This window comes from Pongo pygmaeus, chromosome 15 (genome assembly GCF_028885625.2).
Source record: "Pongo pygmaeus isolate AG05252 chromosome 15, NHGRI_mPonPyg2-v2.0_pri, whole genome shotgun sequence".
NCBI lineage: Eukaryota > Metazoa > Chordata > Mammalia > Primates > Hominidae > Pongo > Pongo pygmaeus.
In genome coordinates this window covers 98708523-98729935 of record NC_072388.2, presented here as the reverse complement: position 1 = coordinate 98729935, position 21413 = coordinate 98708523, and the positions used below count along the sequence as shown (strand labels likewise).

Genomic DNA, 21413 nt, shown 5'->3' with positions numbered 1-21413 from the left:
TCCTGCCTCAGCCTCCCGAGTAGCTGGGATTATAGGAGCTTCCCAACATGCCCAGTTAATTTTTGTATTTTTGTAGAGATGGATTTTCGCCATGTTGGCCAGGCTGGTCTCGAACTCCTGACCTCAAGTGATCTGCCCACCTCGGCCTCCCAAAGCGCTGGGATTACAGGCATAAGCCACCATACTCAGCTGCATTTTAAAGATACTGTGAGGTGCAGCAGTGACCTGCCCAGGTCATGAAGCCGGGGAAGTGACAGAGCCAGGATCAAACTCCAACTCCAAGTCAGCCCTCTTGCCCTTCCCCACACCACCTGCCCCTGCTGGCCGAAGGCTGGGACAGGGCCCTGGCCCCTGGGGCCTCTCCACCCCAGGCCTCTTGCTGCCCAGATGCTGAGGCAGGAATGCCTTGGGGCTGCCCGTCCTGCTCCATTTCTGCATTCAGCCAGGCAGCATTTGCCCACTTGGGTGTGGTCAGGCGCTGGGGCCTCAGACTCCCACAAGAGGAAAACAAACAGCCGTGACACTGCTGGGTGTGCACAGAAGCAGGGGGTCCACCCTCAGAGGGAAGATGGGGGACCCAGGGGCTTCAACAAAGAGCTGTTGTTCAGTCTTGAGAGAGCTTCTGCCAGGCCAGGGCGCCATCCCCAGGAGAGGGCACAGCACCCACAGAGGTGGTGGCGGAAGTGGCAAGGGCATCAGGATGGGGGTGAGACGCTCGTGGGGAGCAGTGACCCCAACCCCCTCAACAAACCCTGGCCACATGTTGACCAGGCTTACGCCAGGGCCCCCTGCTTTCACTGCCCCGGGGACAACACAGAGGAGCACTGACCGAGACAGATACCTCTCCACCTTGGTACCCCGACAAGGGTGCAGCTTCTCGGGGTGGGACGCTGAGGGGTCGACTCCAGGGGGCTGGGGCAGAGGAGCCCCCAACCCCTGAGGAAATGATGACATCATCTGTCCGTCCCTCCTGCTTCAGGAGAGGAAACTGAGGCCCCGAGAAGGCCCAAGTCACAAAACTAATGAATGGCAAAACCAAGAGTCGTCCTGGGATGCGCGGTCTCCCCGCCCCGTGCCAAATGACTCCCTCTTGGGGTCTAGAGTTCCCGAGTCCGCAGCCCACTCTTGGCCCTCGCCCCCGCGGGGTTCCGATCTCTGCTCCAGGACTCGGCCTCCCGCGCCCCGCCCCGCCCGGTGGCCGCGCGCCCGCTCACCTGGCACAGCAGGTCCCTCGCGTAGCCGGCGCACGCGGCCCACTCGGCGGCGTCCACGCGGCTCGCCAGGGCCCAGAAGCGGCGGGTCAGCTCGGCGTCGCGCCCCTCATCGCAGCAGCCGAAGTCCGAGTACTGAGCGCAGAGGCGCAGCGGCTGCGGCGGCCGGAAGGGCGGCCTGAAGTCCAGGCACTGCGGATGCGCGGCAGCCCCGAGCACCCAAAGCGCCAGCAGCGCCCCGGCCCCGGCCCGGGCCATCGCTTCGCCCCGCGGGGGAAGAGGCGGAGGGACTGCAGCCCCGGTCCCCTCCCGGGGCGCTCGCGGCGGCGGGGAAGGGGCGGGCGCTCCCCTTCCCTACACGCAGGGCCTCGAGTTTGGGGACCTCCCCTTCTAGGAGGTCACCTCTGGTCGGGAACACGCGGCGGGACTGAAGGAAGAGGGACGCGGCGCAGAATGCGGCACGACCTCTTTTAACCGCTTTCCAAATTCAGTGGGAGTGGCCCGGTCTGTTTAAAGCCCCGGTGTGTTTTCCCGGTTCCGCCTGGGGCCCTGCTTCCTCCCCACAGGGCGCTATTTAGCCAGGGAGGCGCAGGGCCAGAGGCCTGGACTCCTGGGCTCCGGTTCCACCACCCACTGGGCTAGGGAAACGGATGCCCGCAGCCCGTCCCCGAAAGCTCTCACGTAACAGCTTAAAAATGGGGGTGCAAGGGAAAGGACAGGGGGTGTTGCCCCAGGACTCTCAGGGAGAAGCGAAACCTGGCCTAGGGGTGGGGAGGGAGGACGGAGCCGCCTCCGCAGTCCACCCCTTGCCCTTACTGTGGGCTTCTTCCCAGTCTCTGCTCCTGGGGCAGCGGATTCTCCTGCAGCCCAGGACCCACCGGGGCTCCCCACTTCCACTCTCGCATAGGGAGCACTGAAGAATCTACCTCCTGGGATGGGCATCTAGCCCTTCGTTCCGCTGCCCCTGCTGGAGATTCAGACCCAACCCCCCCTCCCCCCCCCACATACATACAGACGCGCACACGCTGTCTCACCTACCCCAGAATCTCACAGCACCAAAACCACCCAGGCATTTTCTCAAGTGGACCTCAGCATTTGCTTCTCCCTGGAGTGTCCTTCCCCATCTTCTCTGTCCAGTGAGCTCCTACTCCATCGTCATGGCCCCAACACACACATTCGTCCTCTGCAGGTCTCTTTGGGCTGTCCTGGGGGATCATGTTTCTGTCTTTGGGCCCGTGCTCCTGGCAGAGCTAGGGGTGGATTAGATGCGGCAGGGCTGAAGCACTCAGCGGTGTGGGGCTCTGGCCTGAACAGGTGCAATGTAAGAGTCAGGGTCTCCGCACAGCCAAACATCTCTGAGTATTTGAAACACGGGGAATTTAATGCAGGGACTTGAAGCCAAAGAGGCTAAGAAGCTGTACAGGGCTCAGTGAAGTAACCTTGAGATCAGCAACAGTAGGAACAGTGCCCAGGTCCTTGATGCAGGGAGAGCAGATATTACCGGAGCCAAGGAGCTATGGTCACCTCGTCAAAGCTGGACCCTCACCAGGCCTGTCTGGCCAGAGCTGGAGATAGCCACTGTCAGAGATTCTGCACAGAGTGGGAGAAATACCCCGGCTTCTCCCTGCCACCTCCCCTCCAACTCCCACTTGTGGCTTTCATTGGCTGAACCTAGCAGAGGGCTGCTAGGGTGGGAAATGCGGCCTGCAGGGGCTTCCTGCACAGAGAGCTGGGAACGGGCAGAGCCAGGATGGAATCAGCGGGCACGATGGCCCCTACTTCCCAGCTGGGACTCAGAACTGGGTGATAGTCACACATCAACACAGGGCTCCAGATGGGTGTACAGAGGTGGAAGTGACACAGAGCCTGGGCCACAGCCATGAGGTTTAGGCTCCTACAGCCACAGAAAATGTCAAACACAGCCCAGCCCCAGCCAGAGTAACATAAATCCTCACCCTAAGACCTATTTACCTCAGTTCCTGCTATCTAGTACATCCTGATTGGCTTTCCAGAAAAACAACAAGGCATGAAAAAAGATAAGAAAAGTCACAATCAGGAGCCGGGCACAGTGGCTCATGCCTGTAATCCCAGAACTTTGGGAGGCTGAGGCGGGCGGATCACCTGAGGTCAGGAGTTCGAAACCAGCCTGGCCAACATGGTGAAATCCCGTCTCTACTAAAAATACAAAAATTAGCCAGGCGTGGTGGCACGCGCCTATAATCCCAGCTATTGGGAGGCTGAGGCATGAGAATCACTTGAACCCAGGAGGTGGAGGTTGCAGTGAGCCGAGATCGTGCCATTGCACTCCAGCCTGGGTGACAGAGTGAGACTCTGTCTCAAAAAAGAAAAAAAAAAGTCACAGTCAGAAAGAGCATCAGAGCCAGCCTGGGACATGACACAGATGCTGAAATTACCAGACATGTAATTTAAAATAACTATGACTAGTATTTTAAGGGCTCTGGTGGAAAAAGTTGACAACATCAAGACCAAACATCTCTGAGTATTGACAAGGACATTGGCAAGGACAAATGGGTAATAGAAGCAGAGAGGGGTCCACTTTAAGAAAAAAAATTAAGGCCGGGCGCAGTGGCTCACGCCTGTAATCCCAGTACTTTGGGAGGCCAAGACGGGCGGATCACGATGTCAGGAGATCGAAACCATACTGGCTAGTATGGTGAAACCCCATCTCTGCTAAAAATACAAAATTTAGCCGGGCATGGTGACGGGCGCATATAGTCCCAGCTACTTGGGAGGCCGAGGCAGGAGAATGGCGAAAACCCGGGAGGCGGAACTTGCAATCAGCTAAGATTGCGCCACTGCACTCCAGCCTGGGTGACAGAGCGAGACTCCGTCTCAGAAAAAAAAAAAAAAAAAAAATTAAAAGATATATTAAAAGTCAAAAACATTGTAACAGAAATAAAAATGCCCTTGCCGAGCTGAGAAGTAGACTGAGACTGCCGAGGAGAACATCAGTGAGCTTAAAGATGCGTCAGCAGCAGCGTCTCAAAATGACACACCAAGAGAAAAACAGAAGTTACAAAAACAAACACTAGAGCATCCGAGGACTGTGGAACAATTTCCAAAGATGTAAATACAGATAACTTGAAAATGGGAAAGAGAAGAAAGGGAAAAAAACGGTAGAAGAAATAGTTGAAGTAAAAATGGCTGAAAGGGCAGGCGCGGTGGCTCATGCCTGTAATCCCAGCACTTTGGGAGGTGGAGGCGGGCAGATCACCTGAGGTCAGGAGTTCGAGACCAGCCTGGCCAACATGGAGAAACCTCATCTCTACTAAAAATATAAAAATTAGCCAGGAGTGGTGACGGGCACCTGTAATCCCAGCTACTCGGGAGGCTGAGGCAGGAGAATCACTTGAACCCAGGAGGCAGAGGTTGCAGTGAGCCGAGATCACACCACTGCACTCTAGCCTGGGCCACAGAGCGAGACTCTGTCAAAAAGAAAAAAAAAAAAGGCTAAGAATTTTCTGAAATTCATGACAGATACAAAACAACAGATCCAAGAATCTAAGAGGCATTAAGCAGGATAAATACCAAAAAATCGACAGTGAGGCATATCCTATGCAAACTGCAGACAACCAAAGATGAAGAAAAACCTTGAGAGAAGCCAGAGGGGAAAAAATACCTTACCTATAGAAGAACAAGGAGAAAAATTACAGCAAACATTAGAAACCAGGCAAGCAGGCCGGGCACGGTGGCTCACGCCTGTAATCCCAGCACTTTGGGAAGCTGAGGCAGGTGGATCACCTGAGGTCAAGAGGTCGAGACCAGCATGGCCAACATTGTGAAACCCCCGCTCTACAAAAATACAAAAAACTAGCCAGGCATGGTGGCGGGCACCTCTAACCCCAGCTACTTGGGAGGCTAAAGCTGGAGAATTGCTTGAACCTGGGAGGTGGAGGTTGCAGTGAGCTGGGATTGAACCATTGCTCTCCAGCCTGGGCAACAGAATGAGACTCTGTGTAAAAAAAAAAAAAAGAAAGAAAGAAAGAAAGAAACCGGGCAACTAAGAGACAGTAGAGTGAAATATTTAAAGTGGTAGAAGAAAAAAATAGAAATAAAAAACCCCATCAACCTAGAAGTCTAGATCCAGTGAAATTATCCTTCAGGAGTGAAAAAGAAATGAAGGCTTTGCCAGAAAAACAAAAATGGGAGAAATTCATCACCAGCAGATCTGCCCTACAAAAACAAAAAAGCATTAAAAGAAGTTCTTCAGGCCAGGTGCAGTGGCTCACACCTGTAATCCCAACACGTTGAGAGGCTGAGGCAGGTGGATCACCTGAGGTCAAGAGTTGGAGACAAGCCTGGCCAACATGGCGAAACCCAGTCTCCACTAAAAATACAAAAATTAGCTGGGTGTGGTGGCGGATGCCTATAATCCCAGCTACTGGGAAGGCTGAGGCAGAAGAATTGCTTGAAACTGGGAGGCGGAGCTTGCAGTGAGCCGAGATCGCGCCATTGCACTCCAGCCTGGGCGAGAGAGAGATACTCTATCTCAAAAAAAAAAAAAAAAAAAAAAAAAAAAAAAGAAGAAGAAGTAAAGAAGTTCTTCAGGGAGAAAGAGGATGATATAGGTCAGAAATTCAACGTACTGGATGGTTATAGCACATGGATGAGTGAAATGGATGACAGCAATGTCATAAGAGATGGGAGGAAGAAACTGGAAATTCTGTTATAAGTTATCACACTACACATGAAGTGGTATAGTGTTATTTGAAGGTGGACTTTTATTAGGAAAAAAATGTATTTCCTCTGTAGTATCTGCTCAAATTTTTCTGCAAATCTAAAATGGTTTGAAAAGTCTATTAATTAAAAAAACCCAGCTGGGCGCAGTGGCTCACCCCTGATATTCCAGCACTTTGGGAGGCCAAGGCAGGCAGATTGCTTGAGCCCAGGAGCTTGAGATCAGCTTGGGCAGCATGGCAAAGCCCTGTCTCTACAAAAAATACAAAAATTAGCTTGGCATGGTGGTGTGCACCTGTAGTCCCAGCTACTTGGGAGGCTGAGGTAGGAGGATTGATTGAACCTGGGAGGTTGAGGCTGTAGTGAGACAAGACTGTGCCACTGCACTCTAGCCTGGGTGACAGAGCGAGACCCTATCTCGAAAATAAATAAATAAAAATTTTAAAGTTTTAAAAACCACATAAACAAAATATGTGTTGCATACTGTAGCCCAACCATTAAAATAATTGTAAAAGAAATATAATTGATATGCTTTAAAAGAAGGTAAAATGAAATCATACTAATAAATGCTGAATTTTTAAAACCAGAGAAGGCAGGTAAGAAAAGGGAGGCGGGACCAAAGAACAAGTATAATCAATAGAAAAGAGTTATACGTATTGTAGATGGTAATCCATCCCTACCAACAATCACTTTAAATCTGAATGATTGGAATAGATCAATTAAAAGACATAGATTGTCAGAGTGAATTAAAAAATAAGGCCTAGGTGGGACACGGTGGCTCGCGTCTGTAATCCCAGCACTTTGGGAGGCCGATGCGGGAGGATCACAAGGTCAGGAGTTCGAGACCAGCCTGGCCAATATGGTGAAACCCAGTCTCTACTAAAAATACAAAAATTAGCTGTGCATGGTAGTGCGTGCCTGTAGTCCCAGCTACTCAGGAGGCTGAGGCAGAAGAATTGCTTGAACCCAGGAGGCAGAGGTTGCAGTGAGCCGAGATCATACCACTGCACTCCAGCCTGGGCAACGCAGCAAGACTCCGTCTCAAAAAACAAAAAAACAAAAAAAAAAACCACAAGGCCTACCTGGTATGGTGGCTCATGCCCGTAATGCCAGCACTTTGGGAGGCTGAGGCAGGCAGATCGCTTGAGCCCAGGAGTTCAAGACCAGTATGGGCAATGTGGCAAAACCTTGGTGCTACAAGAAATCCAAAAACATTAGCTGGGTGTGGTGGTGTGTGCCTATAGTCCCAATTACTCTCGAGGCTGAGGTGGGAGGATTACTTGAGCCCAGGAGGTCGACGCTGCAGTGAGCCATGATCGCACCACTGCACTTCAGCCTGGGTGACAGTGTGAGACCCTGTCTCAAAAAAATAATAATAATAAAATAAAAATAAACAACTAAGGCCCAACTATATTCTGTCTACAAGAAATCTACTTTAAATGTAAAGACTGATAGTTGAAAAATAAAGAGATGGAGAAAAATACACCATGCTACCATGAGTTAAAATAAAGCTGAAGTCACCACATTCATTTCAGATGAAGCAAACCGTAGTGATATAGAAGCCAGAATCTGGTTCCCCAGTCTCGACCAGTTAGGCAGCTCCCTGAAGGCAGGGGCCCGGCTGTTGAGCCCCCAGGGTATGACATCTGGCACATGCTAGGCATCTTATTATTTGTAAGAACAAATAAGCACATGAATGGACAAAAGGATGAATGAGTGAATGAGTGAAAGGATGAGGGAATGAATGAATGATCAAATGCTCTGACTTGGCTATTTCTATGGCCCAAACTTCTGCCACAGCTGGACAATTCCACCAAATGCCATCTGGAGCCAGAGCTGTTTGTGTGGCGGTGGGGTGTGCACCACCAGGGCAACAGAGACAAAGCTAGTCCTTTGGGCCAAAGGTGCCTCACACTCCATCTAATGGAAATGCAGCTTCGGAAGCCAGACCTGGGGCTGAGAAGTGTCCCAGTTTTCTTCAGCAAATGATTCAGGGCCCACAAAGCCTGCCTGGCACAAGGGAGCTGCCCGGCCGTGCTTCAAATTCCCCATTAAGGACTCTCCCTCAACCCAAACTCCGTTTCCCTATCTCTTGAGTGGGAGTGGGGAAGAGGTGAGACCAGGCCTTTGCTGGCCCCTCTGGGGCATGAGGGTGTGGGGTCCAGGAGCATTGCCCACATTTCCAGGAGCCCGGCAGGCACCATCGGCTGCCACTACCAGGGCACACAGGCCAGTGGACACCCAGCGCCGCTCTGGCCAGACTGGGTCGGTGTGGATACCTACGCATCGGCTCCCGCAGACCAGGCTCTGCTGATTCCATGGTTTTGCGTCCCTTCTACAGAAAGACTGGGAAGGCCTCGGGGCAGCCTCTTCCCCGACAGCCCGCCTGTCCCCACTGTCTTGAGGAGAACCACCAAGGTGTTGGTGAATCTGTTCTCCGCAGGGCCCAGGCCTCCTCCGCCACTCTTAGCGGCAGCAGGAGAATGTGCCAGGACCCATCTAGTGAGTGCTGGGGAGTGAGTGGGCCATTGCTCTGCCACTCTGGCAGCCGGGATACCTGTGTGGTATAGATCATGGCCAGGCAAGGGGCCAGCACAGACCTCAGGCCAGAGCCAGCCTTCGTAAACATCCTTATGGAAAAACTACCAAGAACAGAAGAAGGAACACCCAAGAACACACCACCAGACTTCACCTGTGCTAACATTCGACCACGCTCCCTTTAGGTGTCTGAAATCCTTTTTAAAACAGGAAGAACTGTGTGCTGCAGTGTGAGAGGCGAATTGGGTTGGTCACGAAGAGCAGTGGGTTTGAGTTCTGGCTCTGTAACTTACCAACTGTGTGGCCTTGGACAGGGCCCTTGACCTCTCTGGGCATTGGTTTGCTCATCTGTTAAACAGGGTGATCAATGAGGCCATTGGAAGAGCGCCTGGCGTGTAGTGTGTGCTCAAAAAACAAGAGCTATTACAGGCCCAGTGAGCTCCCGACACCACGGCCTCACGTGAGCCTCAGAAACATTTCCTCTGCTCAGGGAACATTCTCCTGAAGGCGACTGTGTGCAGGTTCCACAGAGAACACAGATCAGCATCTGGCATATACTTAAACTTTATATAAATGGTCTCTTGTGACACTTTTCTTTCTTTCTTTCTTTTTTTTTTTTGAGATGGAGTCTTGCTCTATTGCCCAGGCTGGAGCACAGTGGCACACTCTCAACTCACTGCAACCTCCGCCTCCTGGGTTCAAGCAATTCTCCTGCCTCAGCCTCCCAAGTAGCTGGGATTAGAGGCACCCGCCATCACGCCCGGCTGATTTTGTTTTTTGTTTTTTGTTTTAGTAGAGACCGAGTTTCACCATGTTGACCAGGCTTGTTTCAAACTCCTGACCTCAAGTGATCTGCCTGCCTTGGCCTCCCAAAGTGCTAGGATTACAGGCATGAGCCACTGCACCAGCCTCTTGCCACACTTTTTCTTTCTTTCTTTCTTTCTTTCTTTTTCTTGCTTTCTTGCTTTCTTTGTCTTTCTTTCTTTCTCTCTTTCTCTCCCTCTCCCTTTCTTTCTTTCTCTCTCTTTCTTTCTTTCTTTCTGTCTTTCTTTCTTTCTCACAAGAATCTTTCTCTGTCACTCAGGCTGGAGTGCAGTGGTGCAATCACAGCTCACTACAGGCTCAAGCAATCCTGCCTCAGCCTCCCAAGTAGCTGGGACTACAGGCAAGCACCACCACGCCCAGCTAATTTTTTATTTTTTGTAGAGATGGGCCTTATTATGTTGTTCAGGCTGCTCTCAAATTCCTGGGCTCAAGCAATTCTCCCCCCTCGGCCTCCCAAAGTGCTGACATTATATGCAAGCACCACCACGCCTGGCCTCTTGCTGCACTTTTCTTTTTGTAACTTCCTTCTTTCCCCTCCATCTGGTGTTGGAGATTCGTCTACACTAAAGGGCAATTCACTCCATTTAACTGCTGTCTAGAACTCCACTCTCTAAGCAGTGCCACCGTCTGTAGATCTTGCAAGTCACCAAAAAGCAGCTCAGACTGTCCCTGAAGTCCTGCCTGCTTGACAATCTGCTGGTATGTCTTCAAAACATCTATTTTAAAATTTAAACTTGGAAAAGGAAAAAAACAGAAGACAGAAATGGGCATTTATTAAAGACCCACAACTGTGCTAGGAGCTTTGCCTGTGCCACGTCATGCGGGCCTCATGTCAGCACCAAGTCCCAGTGGGACCCCGTGGACCAGGAGGTCATCTTTCCCCAGATGCTGCCCCACCCCCACCCATGTGCCAACAGAACTCCACCCCCAGGTCTCTCCAGGTATTTCTGAGTCTCCAGGGGTCATGCATAGACTCAGGGGCAAGTATTCTGAAGCCTCCATGACATCCCTTCCCACTCACACCCACCACCTGGGCCAGTCATTCCCCACCACATGCAGATGAAGAAGCTGAAGCACAGAGAGGTGACAACAGCTAGTCATAATTAGGTCACAGAGTGGAGGGGTCAGGATTTGAACCCAGTGCCCGGTGGCTCCAGAGGCAGAGACTCTTCCTGAAGCCACAAGTGGAGTTGGTGGCAGTGGAAGGCTAGAACCCAGGGCTCCTGACTCCCAGGGCAGTGCTCTGGCCGAGACCCTCTGAGACCGATGCACAGTAGGACTCCTGCTCCACGTTTCAGCCTTATTGAAGGCACGAGATAACTTTGCATGAAAACGCATTTATATATGTGTGATTAATTTGAAAGAGAAGTAAGAAGCCATAGCCCAGCAATCCCCTGCCTCCAGAGGCTGGTCATGCTGATCAACCCTAGCAGGTAGCTCTCTCTGTCTCCCCATGTCCCTCCTGAGCTGCAGGGCCTGGACTGCCTCGTGTCTGTGGGCCTGCGTGCAGCCTCTTGCAATGTAGGAAATGAATGAATGAATGAATGAATGAATGAATGAGATGGGTTCACCACTGCAGGGAAGATTGGGGAGGGTGAAAGGGGAGCCTGACTCTTGCTAACCACAGAACTAATGATGCCCTCAGAGGAGGAGACCCCAGAGTCTAACCCCTGACGGCCCAAGCAGGGAAACTGAGGCCCAGGGAGGAAAAGGCCCAGCCCCACCTTCCTGTGGATGCCCTGAGGGTCACTTTCCTTTCCCGGAAGGTTTTCCCTGCCACCCCCACCCCCCATCTGATTCCCCTGCTTCTCAGTCCAAAACCACTAGATTCTTCACAGCAGGGGCAGGGACAGGGCACTTCCTACACTGTGAGATTATTTCCCAGGAAGCACCCCACCTGTCCAAACTCTTCAACTGCTTTGCCCCTAAGTCCCACTCAGGACGGCAGGTGGAGGGCCCTGGCTCTCCATGTTCCCTGGATGCCCCAACTGTCCAGCAGCCAGTATTTCCCTGGGGCTGTCCTATCGGGGCCTCAGGGACGCTTCCTCCCTGGGACCCCCACCCCCGCAAACCCCAACTCTACCTCCAGCTCGTTGAGTGTCCCTCCGCTGCCCCCACCCCAAACCCGCTAGATCCCTTCTGGGTCACCACTGAAGACCCGCAATGGGGATTTGCTTCAAACTTGCACCTCGGAGGGGAGGTAGTGACTGGGGGTAGGGACACAAGACCAACCTTGCGTTGCTGACAGGCGGCGTGGGTGAAGGAGATGGGGGGCTCATTACACTGCCCTCCAGTCTGCGTGTGTTTGAAGTTTCCTGTCAGAGGAAGTTTGAAAATCAATTCATCAACAAAAAGAAACTGATGAAAAACAACAGCACTCCCGCTGCGGAGTGCCAGCCTGGCTCTCAGCCTGCTTTCTTCCTCTGACTTGCCATCGCTGCCTGACCACATCCCCCCGGCTAGATGGTCCTGGGGCCAAATCCACCATCTTTCTAACTTACTGTGTGACCTTACAGAAGGCCCTGGCTGAGCCTGTTTCCTTATCTGCACCACAACCGTGTGGCCCAGCTGTTCTGGGAGATGCCGATTTCAAATGTTCTAACATTTCCATGCTCTGTCCTGTAAAATACGGTTTCTCAGTGCTCTTCCCAGGAGCTGGGGCTGCGTAGGGTGCTGTAGTCAGAGAAGTATGGCAAATGCCACATTCTAAGTCCCTGTCAGAGATTCAAGAAACAACTCTGCATGCTCTGAGAAGTCCTGCAGCCAAAGCCCGATTCATTTATTTGCTCGAGTAAGACTTATTTTCCCCAGCACACCTGTGAACACTTCCAGCCCTACATCTAAATGAGACACGTCACGGGGGGCTTCCTCATCTGGGTGGAGAAGAGTTAAATGGAAAATATAATGGAAAGGAATCCCCAGTGTGGGGGCTGACAGATGCCACCCCAGGCCCCAGGCATCTCCAGCCCCTTCCACATAGAAGTGCACACACTTGCACAGACACATACGTGCCCTCTCTCGCTGCTCAGAAGCCCTGGGGGAGACACGTCTACACTCTCTGAGCTCAGGTCCCCAGGGGGACCTTGGCTGGGAGATTTTCCAGTGCCAACTGTGAGCGCTCGCGCCTCTGCAGAAACCCTCTGCAGCCTCCCTTTCCTCACCACCGAGTCCCGGGAGAACTGAACGGCAGCTTTGCTCCTGCCCCGCCAGGCTTCCACGTGTCCCTGGGCTGCAGCCCTGCATGGAGACAGGCCCTGACTTCACACTCAGTGCTTTTCTCACACACCAGGGGCCTTCTGATCCTGTCCTGGACGAGGGGGAGAGAGGGCCATGCCAACTGAAAGCTATCAGAATGTCTGTTTTAAACCCCAAATTCCAGGGGACAATCCTAGCACCTGGACATCCGAGCTAGAAAACAGGCTGCCATGTTACAGATGGGGAAGGCGGAGGCTGCCTGCTCTCCTGCTCCGGCGCCAGCAAGGACGGTGGCCCCTGTAAGGCACGGCGGGGTCCTGAATCCCTCCTCCTGATACCCCCAGATTTAGTAAGTGGGATAGTTAAACCCAATTTCGAACATTTCCCAGTCTCATCTAAGCCTGTGGCTCCCCTGCCCAGGACCCCTCCGCAGTGCAAATCCAATTGTGATTTGCACCCTCATCCCAGCTTCAGGGGCCCCTAGCTGGGCCCAGACCTGGCTCATCCCTCCCAACTCTGCAGGTCTCAAGCCACAGGGGCCCACACTCTATGGGCTGTGACATGGCTCTGGGGTCCCAGGGTGGCATGTCTCACAAACAGGTCTGCTCAGTTCCTCTGGGGGTGTCTGCCAGGCATCACAGACTCTCTCCTGGGTGTCCTCACAGTGCCTGTCAACCTGGCTTCCCCGAGGCTGCAGCTGAGACCACAAGGCAGAAAGGCAAAGGTGTGCAGGGGTTGGCGCACCCTCCCCTGGGGGTGACCTTCTGGGCTGCAGGGTCTTGCAGGGGTTCCCTGGGGCGGCTCTGTCAGTATCCACCTTTCCCCCAGCCTAGCTTCAGCCATGTCTCAGTTGGGGCTGATTGAGGAGTAGTTTGAATGGCAGCTGCCTTCCCCAGTATGCTGGGCTTCTCGCCTTTCTGTGTGTCTCTCCTGCCCCTGGGAGGCGCCTCTGTCTCTCACATGAATCCACCCACCCAGCCCACCCACTCACCACTTGGCCAGACTCGCCCAGATGGGTCTGAGTCTCAGCTCCATGAGGCCTCAGATAGGACCCTCCCTCTACCTCCTCCTCACTCCCCCATCCATACATGCAAATAGTCTGTCTCTCTGTTTCTGTCTGTCTCTCTCTCACACACACACACACACCAATTTGTCCATAATGTGGGTTTGAAATAGCCTGAGGCTGGCGAGAGAAGAAATCACATGACTGACTTAGGCCTCCAAAGGATGTGATAGGCTGAGGTGATGGCCAGCGCACCACGATACAGACACAAAGGGAGAGATTTCAGCTTAACGCTTGCCTGTACAGCACAGCACAGGAGGCAGGTCTTGGAGCAACACCTGTGAGCAAGTCCAAGAAGAGTTGGGGGTGATGCAGTCACCCAAACGCCACTGTGGTCCTGGCTGCATTAATAGAGATCTAACACTCAGAAAAAGGGAAGTGATAGCCTGCTCAGAGTGTGGCTACTCAGAACCACTTGGTGATAAGGTCAAATGGGAGCCTATTGAGAGGTAGGGGGGAGACATGGGATGGGATGAGGACTAGATGTTCTCAACGGAGAGGAGGAAGCAGCCCTGCCCTGTGAAGCCCAGAGAGTGGAAATGGGACCAACAGAAAGAGGGTTTCAGTTCAGTCTAATGAACAGGGATTGGGTTTCCCCCAGAGGTAGTGAGCTCCTTGTCCTCAGAGGTAAGTCAGTAGAGGCTGCAAAGATACCTCTGAGAGTGCAGGTAAGAAGATTCCTGCTAGGGCCTGGATAATGTTTAAGATCTACCCCAATGCAAGAGTTCGGGATTGTCAAACACACAGGCACCTGCACACGTGTGCAAAGCTACTCCTGTTCTTTCTGCCTGCTCCTACCTGGGGTCAGAAGTTGCAGATGGATGACAGAGACTCTAGTGCAAGACCCAAAACATAGGTCAGGCTGTGCCTGGTAGACGGGCCAGATGCTGGTGGTGTTGCTGGTCTCACCCTCACTGGCCCTGCCCCATGTCCACTCCCAGTCTCACTCCCAGGCTCTGTCCCAGGCCCCCATCCCAAGGGAATCCTCCTGGGCTGGCCTTGTGCTTAGAGCCCCACCCCCTCATCCCAGGATGTCTGGGGCATGGGCTTAGAGCCAAAGGAGGGGCTCCAGGGCACTTTGGCCAGTAGGACAGTCAAGGCCCACGGCAGGAGAGATCTCTCTGGACCATAGGGAGGGCGGAGTTGAAGGCTGGGCATGGTGGCGCACACCTGTAATCCCAGCTACTCAGGAGGCTGAGGCAGGAGAATTGCTTGAACCCAGGAGGCAAAGGTTGCAGTGAGCAGAGATTGCACCACTGTATTCTAGCCTGGGTGATAGAGCAAGACTCCGTCTCAAGAGCCAGAAGTCACAGAGGGTCCCTACAAATTCTGAGCAGAAAGGACCCTCAGATCATGGCTAGTCCAACCCCACGTGTACCCAGTGTCCACATGAGGAAATGAGGCCCAGAAAGCAAAAGTGACTCCCATGTCTGAGTGGTGTTGGAGCCAGGACTGTAGGGGATCAGTTACGGGCTGAACTGTGTCTCCCCCAAGTTCATATGTGGAAGCCCTAACTCCAGTACCCCAGAAGGTGACCGTATTTGAAAATGGAACCAGGCCGGGCGCGGTGGCTCACGCCTGTAATCCCAGCACTTTGGGAGGCTGAGGTGGGCAGATTACCTGAGGTCAGGAGTTCAAGAGCAGCCTGGCCAAAATACAAAAATTAGCTGGGTATGGTGGCACATGCCTGTAATCCCAGCTACTCGGGGGGCTGAGGTAAGAGAATTGCTTGAACTCAGGAGGCAGAGGTTGACTGCACTCCAGCCTGGGTGACGCAGCAAGACTCTGTCAAAAAAAAAAAAGAAAGAAAGAGAGAGAGAGAAGGAGAGAGAGAGAGAAAGAAAGAAAAAGAAAGAAAGACAGACAGAAAGAAAGAAAGAAAGGAAGAAAGAAAGAAAGAAAAAAAGAAAATGGAACCACTGCGGATAGAATTAGTGAAGCTGAGGTCATTAGAGTGCATCCTAATCCAGTAGGATTTGGGGTCTTATCAGAAGGGGACATTTGGACAGAGGACATGCGTGCAGGGAGAAGGCCACGTGCAGGTGAAGGTGGAGATCCAGTGATGCTTCCACAAGCCCAGGACCACCAGGATTGCCAGCAGCCCCCGGAAGGAGAGAGACAGGGGACAGAATATCAACTTTGTAGCCTCAGAAGGAAGGCTGCTGTGGACACCTCGATCTCGGACTTCCAACCTCCAGAATGGCAAGGGAATCAAAGTCTGCAGGCACAGCAGCCCTAGCAAACTAACACAGCGTCTGTGTGACCGGGAGGCCGCATGTCCTGTTCCTGAGACCCACGTGCTATGTGCTGGCAGCGGCCTTGGGCGGTGGACCCTTCTCCTCCGTCACCTCTCGGGCTCCCTCCGCACCCCACAATGCCTATCACCATCGTCCCACTTGCTCCTCCTAGCTGCTTCCTGGGTGAGTACTGTTATTAACCCCCATCTTATAGATGAGAAAACTGAGGCTCAGGCATGCTGAGCTGGAATCTAGGCTGGCTGAGGCCCAGTCAGATGCAGCCAATAAGAGCATCCAGTGTAAGGGTGTGAGCACCACACCGCGGAGGCCAAGGCCTTTCTGTAAAGGCTGACAGAGGAGGCGGAGTCAGATGATGAAACTGATGAAACGCAATGGAATGACAGGGACTGCGGATGGACCAGGGGCTTCCTCTCCCTTGTTATTAACCACCGCCTGCCCGGTGTGCAATTGGGCAGGTCCTGCACTGGCTGCAGCTTCTACCAAATGGCCTCGGTGCCCTGCCCAATGCTGAGATCCCAGAAATTGGATTCTGAGCTCCTCCGGGGCTGAATCCATAGCCACTGACTGGCACCCAGTGGAGGCTCAGCCAATGCTAGCTATCCTACAGACTCCCACAGGGTTATCTCAGGAAGTGGGTAGAAACCAGGGCAATGAATCTCCACTCGTAGAGAGAGGGTCTTTCTACACTGGGAGCTGGCCACTTAAGGGATGAGCACCCCATCACTGGAGGCAGGCAAGTAAATAGTTGCCAAGCGGCCTCCTGTCAGTTCTGCTGTAACTGAGGGGAAAATGAGAACACTTCCACGCTGCTTTCTGTCCCTGAGCCTATGAGTCTATGACTTCTTAAATCTTTAGTGTATTTTTAAGTATAGACCATACTTCTATATAGTTCAAAAATCAGAAAGGGCTGGGCGCGGTGGCTCACGCCTGTAATCCCAGCACTTTGGGAGGCTGAGGCGGGCAGATCACCTGGGGTCAAGAGTTCGAGACCAGCCTGGCCAACATGGTGAAACCTTGTCTGTACTAAAATACAAAAAAAATTAGCCGGGCGTGGTGGCACGCACCTGTAATCCCAGCTACTTGGGAGGCTGAGGCAGGAGAATCACTTGAACCCAGGAGGTGGAGGTTGCAGTGAGCCAAGATTGTGCCACTGCACTCCAGCCTGGGTGACAGAGACTCCATCTCAAAAATAAAAAATAAAAAATCAGGAAGTTTAAAACCAAATTCAGTGAACACGGGTCCCTCCTACCCTGTGCCCACGCCCCTGCCCCCGCCTCCCAGGTAGCCTTCCAGAAAACTGTGAGTGATGCCAGTCTCTTATGTAATCTTCCAGAGAGAGCCCATGCCTGCGCCAGCATACTCGGTCTTTATTTTTAAGATAAATACATATTCATGTTATTTTTTATGTATGTTCTGCCTCTTGTTTAGTTCACTGATTTTCAGTGGCATAGTCCAGCGTGTGACTGTCCAGCAGCCTGATGATATGGAACAGTCCCCTGGAGGTGTGCACAGGCATAAGGTGGGGAAAGGCCCACCTCACAGGGCTGCCAGGACATGGTGTTTCCCTGGCCTGGCACCCAGCGCAGTGCCTGGCACGTGGTCTGGGTCCCCAAGAAAGGTCCTACATCCACGGGTGTCTGGGAAGGACGTGCCTGGGCTCAGGTGGCTGCAGCAACTCCTCGGGCCGCTAGGGGGCCCCTTGGTGCCGCCGGTCTTGCTGGTGGCCACAGCACAGCGCCGCGGTGACCAGGACATCAGGGGAGGCTCCTCGGAGGCAGGGAGCCACCTAGGCTTGGACTTGGCATCTCGAATTTCCAGAAGCACTACCTCATCTTCCATCCTCCTGCCATCCTTCACAGTGGGCAGAGCAGGTATGGCTAGCTCTATGAAGCCATGGGGAAACTGAGGCCCAAGAGGGGAAGAGACCTGAGGCCACACAGGAAGCTAGAAGGGACCCACTGGACTGTGCAACCTCCAGCATTCAGGAGGGGAGGGCTCCAGGGGTTTGGGAACAAGAAGCTGGGGTCACCTGTGACCCCCACTTACCTCCCCAGAAAAGGAAAGAAAATACATGCTTACCAAACTTTGTTGGTGTTGTTTTCTTTCTTTTTCTTTTTCTTTTTTTTTTTTTTTGAGTTGGAGTTTCACTCTTGTTGCCCAGGCTGGGGTGCAATGACATGATCTCAACTCACTGCAACCTCTGCCTCTCGGATTCAATTGAGTCTCCTGCCTCAGCCTCCCAAGTAGCTGGAATTACAGAAGCCCGCCACCAGGCCTAGCTTATTTTTTGTGTTTTTAGTAGAGACGGGGTTTCACCCTGTTGGCCAGGCTGGTCTCGAACTCCTGACCTCAGGTGATTCACCCGTCTCGGCCTCACAAAGAGCTGGGATGACAGGCGTGAGCCACTGCCCCCGGCCGTTGGTGGTGTTTCCATTCAGAGAGGACAGAAAGGAAGAGACTGCCCCCACACAAAGCCACGGCACACCTGCCCCATCCAGTCCCATGGCCTCAGCATCTGGGCCCTTTGCCATGCTACCTGGGGACCTGGGCTCCCGCCTGCCTGGGAGCACTCACTGTAGGACCTTGGCAGTTCTCGCCTCTCTCTGGGCTTCCCACCAGCACTGGTCATCTAGCCCATCACAGCAGTCCCTCAGGGCCTGCCCCCTCCAATCCATCCCCCTCTAGGACTGCCAAACTGATCTTGCACCTTCCCTGCCTAACAGCCGCCCCCCTACTGCCTAAAGAATCAGGTGCAGATCGTTGGCCAGGCATTCCAGCCCTTCCTCCCCAGGGGCCTTTTCTGCCTTCTTCTCCTCCCAGCCCATCCTGACCTCACTGACTCTGCTCTGTCCATTCGTCATCTCCAAATGTTCCTTTCCCATCCTGCATTTGTGTGTGCTGCCGCCTCTGTCTGGGCTGCCTTGGACAGTCCCCCTTTTTGCCTGGTGACTTCCTTTCCAGCTCTTAAAGCCTGTTCTAATGCTCCCCCCAACTCAGTGTGTTCTCTGGCCAAGCTCAGCTTACCTGGACTTCAGCAACACTTTCCTGCCTCTTGCAGTTGCCCCAGCTTCCTAGGCTGACCTTCCAGAGCACTTGTTACCCCATGTTCCACTGAAACAATGCCCAGACTTGTCTCTCCAGCCTGAACGAGTATCAGGACCTCTCCTCATTCATCCCTGGCACCCTGGCACCTGGCACAGAACGTGGCACCACTAGAGGCTTGGGAGATGGGTACTGAATGAAGAAATGTAAACAATGGATGGATAGATGGACAGATGGATGGGCAGGTAAATGGGCAGATGAATGGACAGATGGATGGATGGTCGGATGGATGGATGGATGGATGGATGGATGGGCAGATGGATGGATAGATGGATGGGAAGATGGAAGAGTAGATGGATGAATAGAGGATCAGATATGTGGATGGATGAATGGGTAGGTAGGTGGGTGAGTGGATGGATGGATGGATGGATGGATGGGTGAATGGATGGATGTGTGAGTGGATGGATGGATGGGAAGATAGAAGAGTAAATGAATGGATAGAGGGACAGATAGGTGGATGGATGGATGGGTAGGTAGGTGGGTAAGTGGATGGATGGATGGATGGATGAATGGATGGATGTGTGGGTGGATGGATGAATGGGAAGATAGAAGAGTAGAAGAATGGATAGAGGGACAGATAGGTGGATGGATGGATGGGTAGGTGGGTGAATGGATGGATGGTCAGATGGATAGCTGGATAGATAGATGGGTGAAAGGGGTGGTGTGGCATTATGAGTGAGAGCTCTGGCTCTGGGCTCTGACAGACTCAGGCTCAAGTGTCTTGGTGAGCACTAACTCCATGTCACACAGTCCCTGGTGCTCCCCCTGTCCTGAGCCATTCAGTGACATATTACTCTCTCCCTCACTGCCCCAATATTCCCCAAGGGATAAGCCCTGCATCAGGCTCTGCAGGGTGGCTGGGATGCTTCGAGGGAGGAGGAACAGATTCAGGGAGCCAGGAGAGGGGAGCGCAGAGGAGCCTGCAGGCCCAGCTTTCAGAAGACCTGAGCTGGGCACTGCTAGACCCTGAGCCCTGTGTTGTGTTACCTAGGCATAGAGTATACAGGGCAGACATCAGGGAGACAGAAATCCTGGCTATGCCCCAGATCCCCAGGACCTAGAATACCACCTCAGAGAGCAGAAAGAAATTACCCCAGCCCTTCTCAGGCCTGTGTCTACAGAGCCATCCCTTTCAGGAAAACTGCAGTCTGGGCACCCATCCTGTTGGGAGCTCACAGGGCCAGCTTGGGGCTGACATAGGCACTGGACTCCCTGACCTCCAGGCTGTGGCCTTGGCCTCCAAGCCCAGAGTGGGGGTAGCTGGATGGGTCGTGTCCTGCAGGCCAGGAATGGGTCCGGAGCAGTTTCTACATCTTTCCCACAGTCTGGGCTGGCAGGACAGAGCAGAACAAGATCCAGCTGGAATCCTGATGGGAGCAGAGAAGCCGGGAACCGGTTTTGCAGGCTCCCCGCAGTCTCAGAGCCCCGAGGATCACACATGTATACACACACACACACACACACACCTGTATCCCCATGGCCAGCAAGCTGTCTGGTTTCACTAGCCCAGAGCAGGTGCCTGCTGGGATCACAGGAATGTCACAGCCACAGCAGCCACACGTTGACTACATCATGAGAGGCCACCCGTTCTCATAGAGTCAAAGTCAGTCTACAGTCATCTCTCGGTGACTCCTCCAGCATCAGGCCGACCGCTCCTCTGGCTGCACCCACCTGACAGGGTAGCAATGCAGGCATTCACTGAGCATGGATGTGGGCCAGACACAGGGCTAGCTCACTTCATCCTCACAACGACTTTGAATTTTGCACTGTTATGCAGATGGGGAAACAGAACAACTTGTGAGGAGCCTTGCCCAAGGTCACACGAGGAGTGGGCACAAGCACCAGGCTTTGGGCTCTGGCGGTCTGGGCCCAGGGTCCATGCAGGAGACTTTAACCAGCAAGAGCAGGAACCTTTGAAACTCAGGGTTCTTGGCTAGCATGGGGGGCTGTGTTTTATAAAAGTGGTGAGTGCCTCTGGTTGAATGTTTAATGTTCATATCAACGAATCTCCACTGTATCCATCACCAGAGACCTCCAGGGCAGATGGGCATTGGAGAGGCCGCCTGCCACCCAGCATTGGATGGAGGGTGGGGTGAGGCCCCAGGCTGCAGGATGAGCTCAGCCTCCCATCTCCAGCATTCTCCGAGTGCTGGTTGGGACAGGACCCTGCCTCATTGTGGGCACTAGCCAGCCTCCTGGCCCCAGTGACGCAGGAACCCAGACCTGCCTGCCTGGAGAACAGCCCTCCACAATAATAATTACAACAACTATTATTAGTATTCTATTGTGGTGACAGTAATAACTAGCTTGGCGTCGTGGTCAGGAGACCAGACTCTGTGCCAGGCAGACCTGACTGCCCCTCCCAGCCACCCCTTGGCTGTGGGACCTTAGGCCAGTGCCTTAACCCCCCTACACCTTCGCTTCCTCCTCTGCAGATAGGAGGAGGTTGCTCAGATGCATTGGTTCCTGCTTCCCTGGGGGCGGGGCTGCACAGGCAGAGTTCTGGCCAACCCGGCTTGGGAT

At 53.3% G+C, this 21413-nt stretch overlaps 1 protein-coding gene across 2 annotated transcripts in view; it reads right to left on the bottom strand.

The window, feature by feature from the left end:
* The window catches only part of HHIPL1 (HHIP like 1), a 33074-nt gene extending 31416 nt beyond the window's left edge, over window positions 1-1658 (bottom strand). Inside the window, exon 1 of one of the 2 annotated variants that reach the window (XM_054449046.2) lies at window positions 1215-1658. In XM_054449046.2, coding sequence (XP_054305021.1) covers window positions 1215-1469 — 255 coding nt within the window. In that variant the 5' untranslated portion in view covers window positions 1470-1658. The remainder of the gene's footprint in view (window positions 1-1214) is intronic. The other variant, XM_054449045.2, reaches the window with a different exon arrangement.
* Between the last annotated feature and the right edge of the window lie 19755 nt (window positions 1659-21413).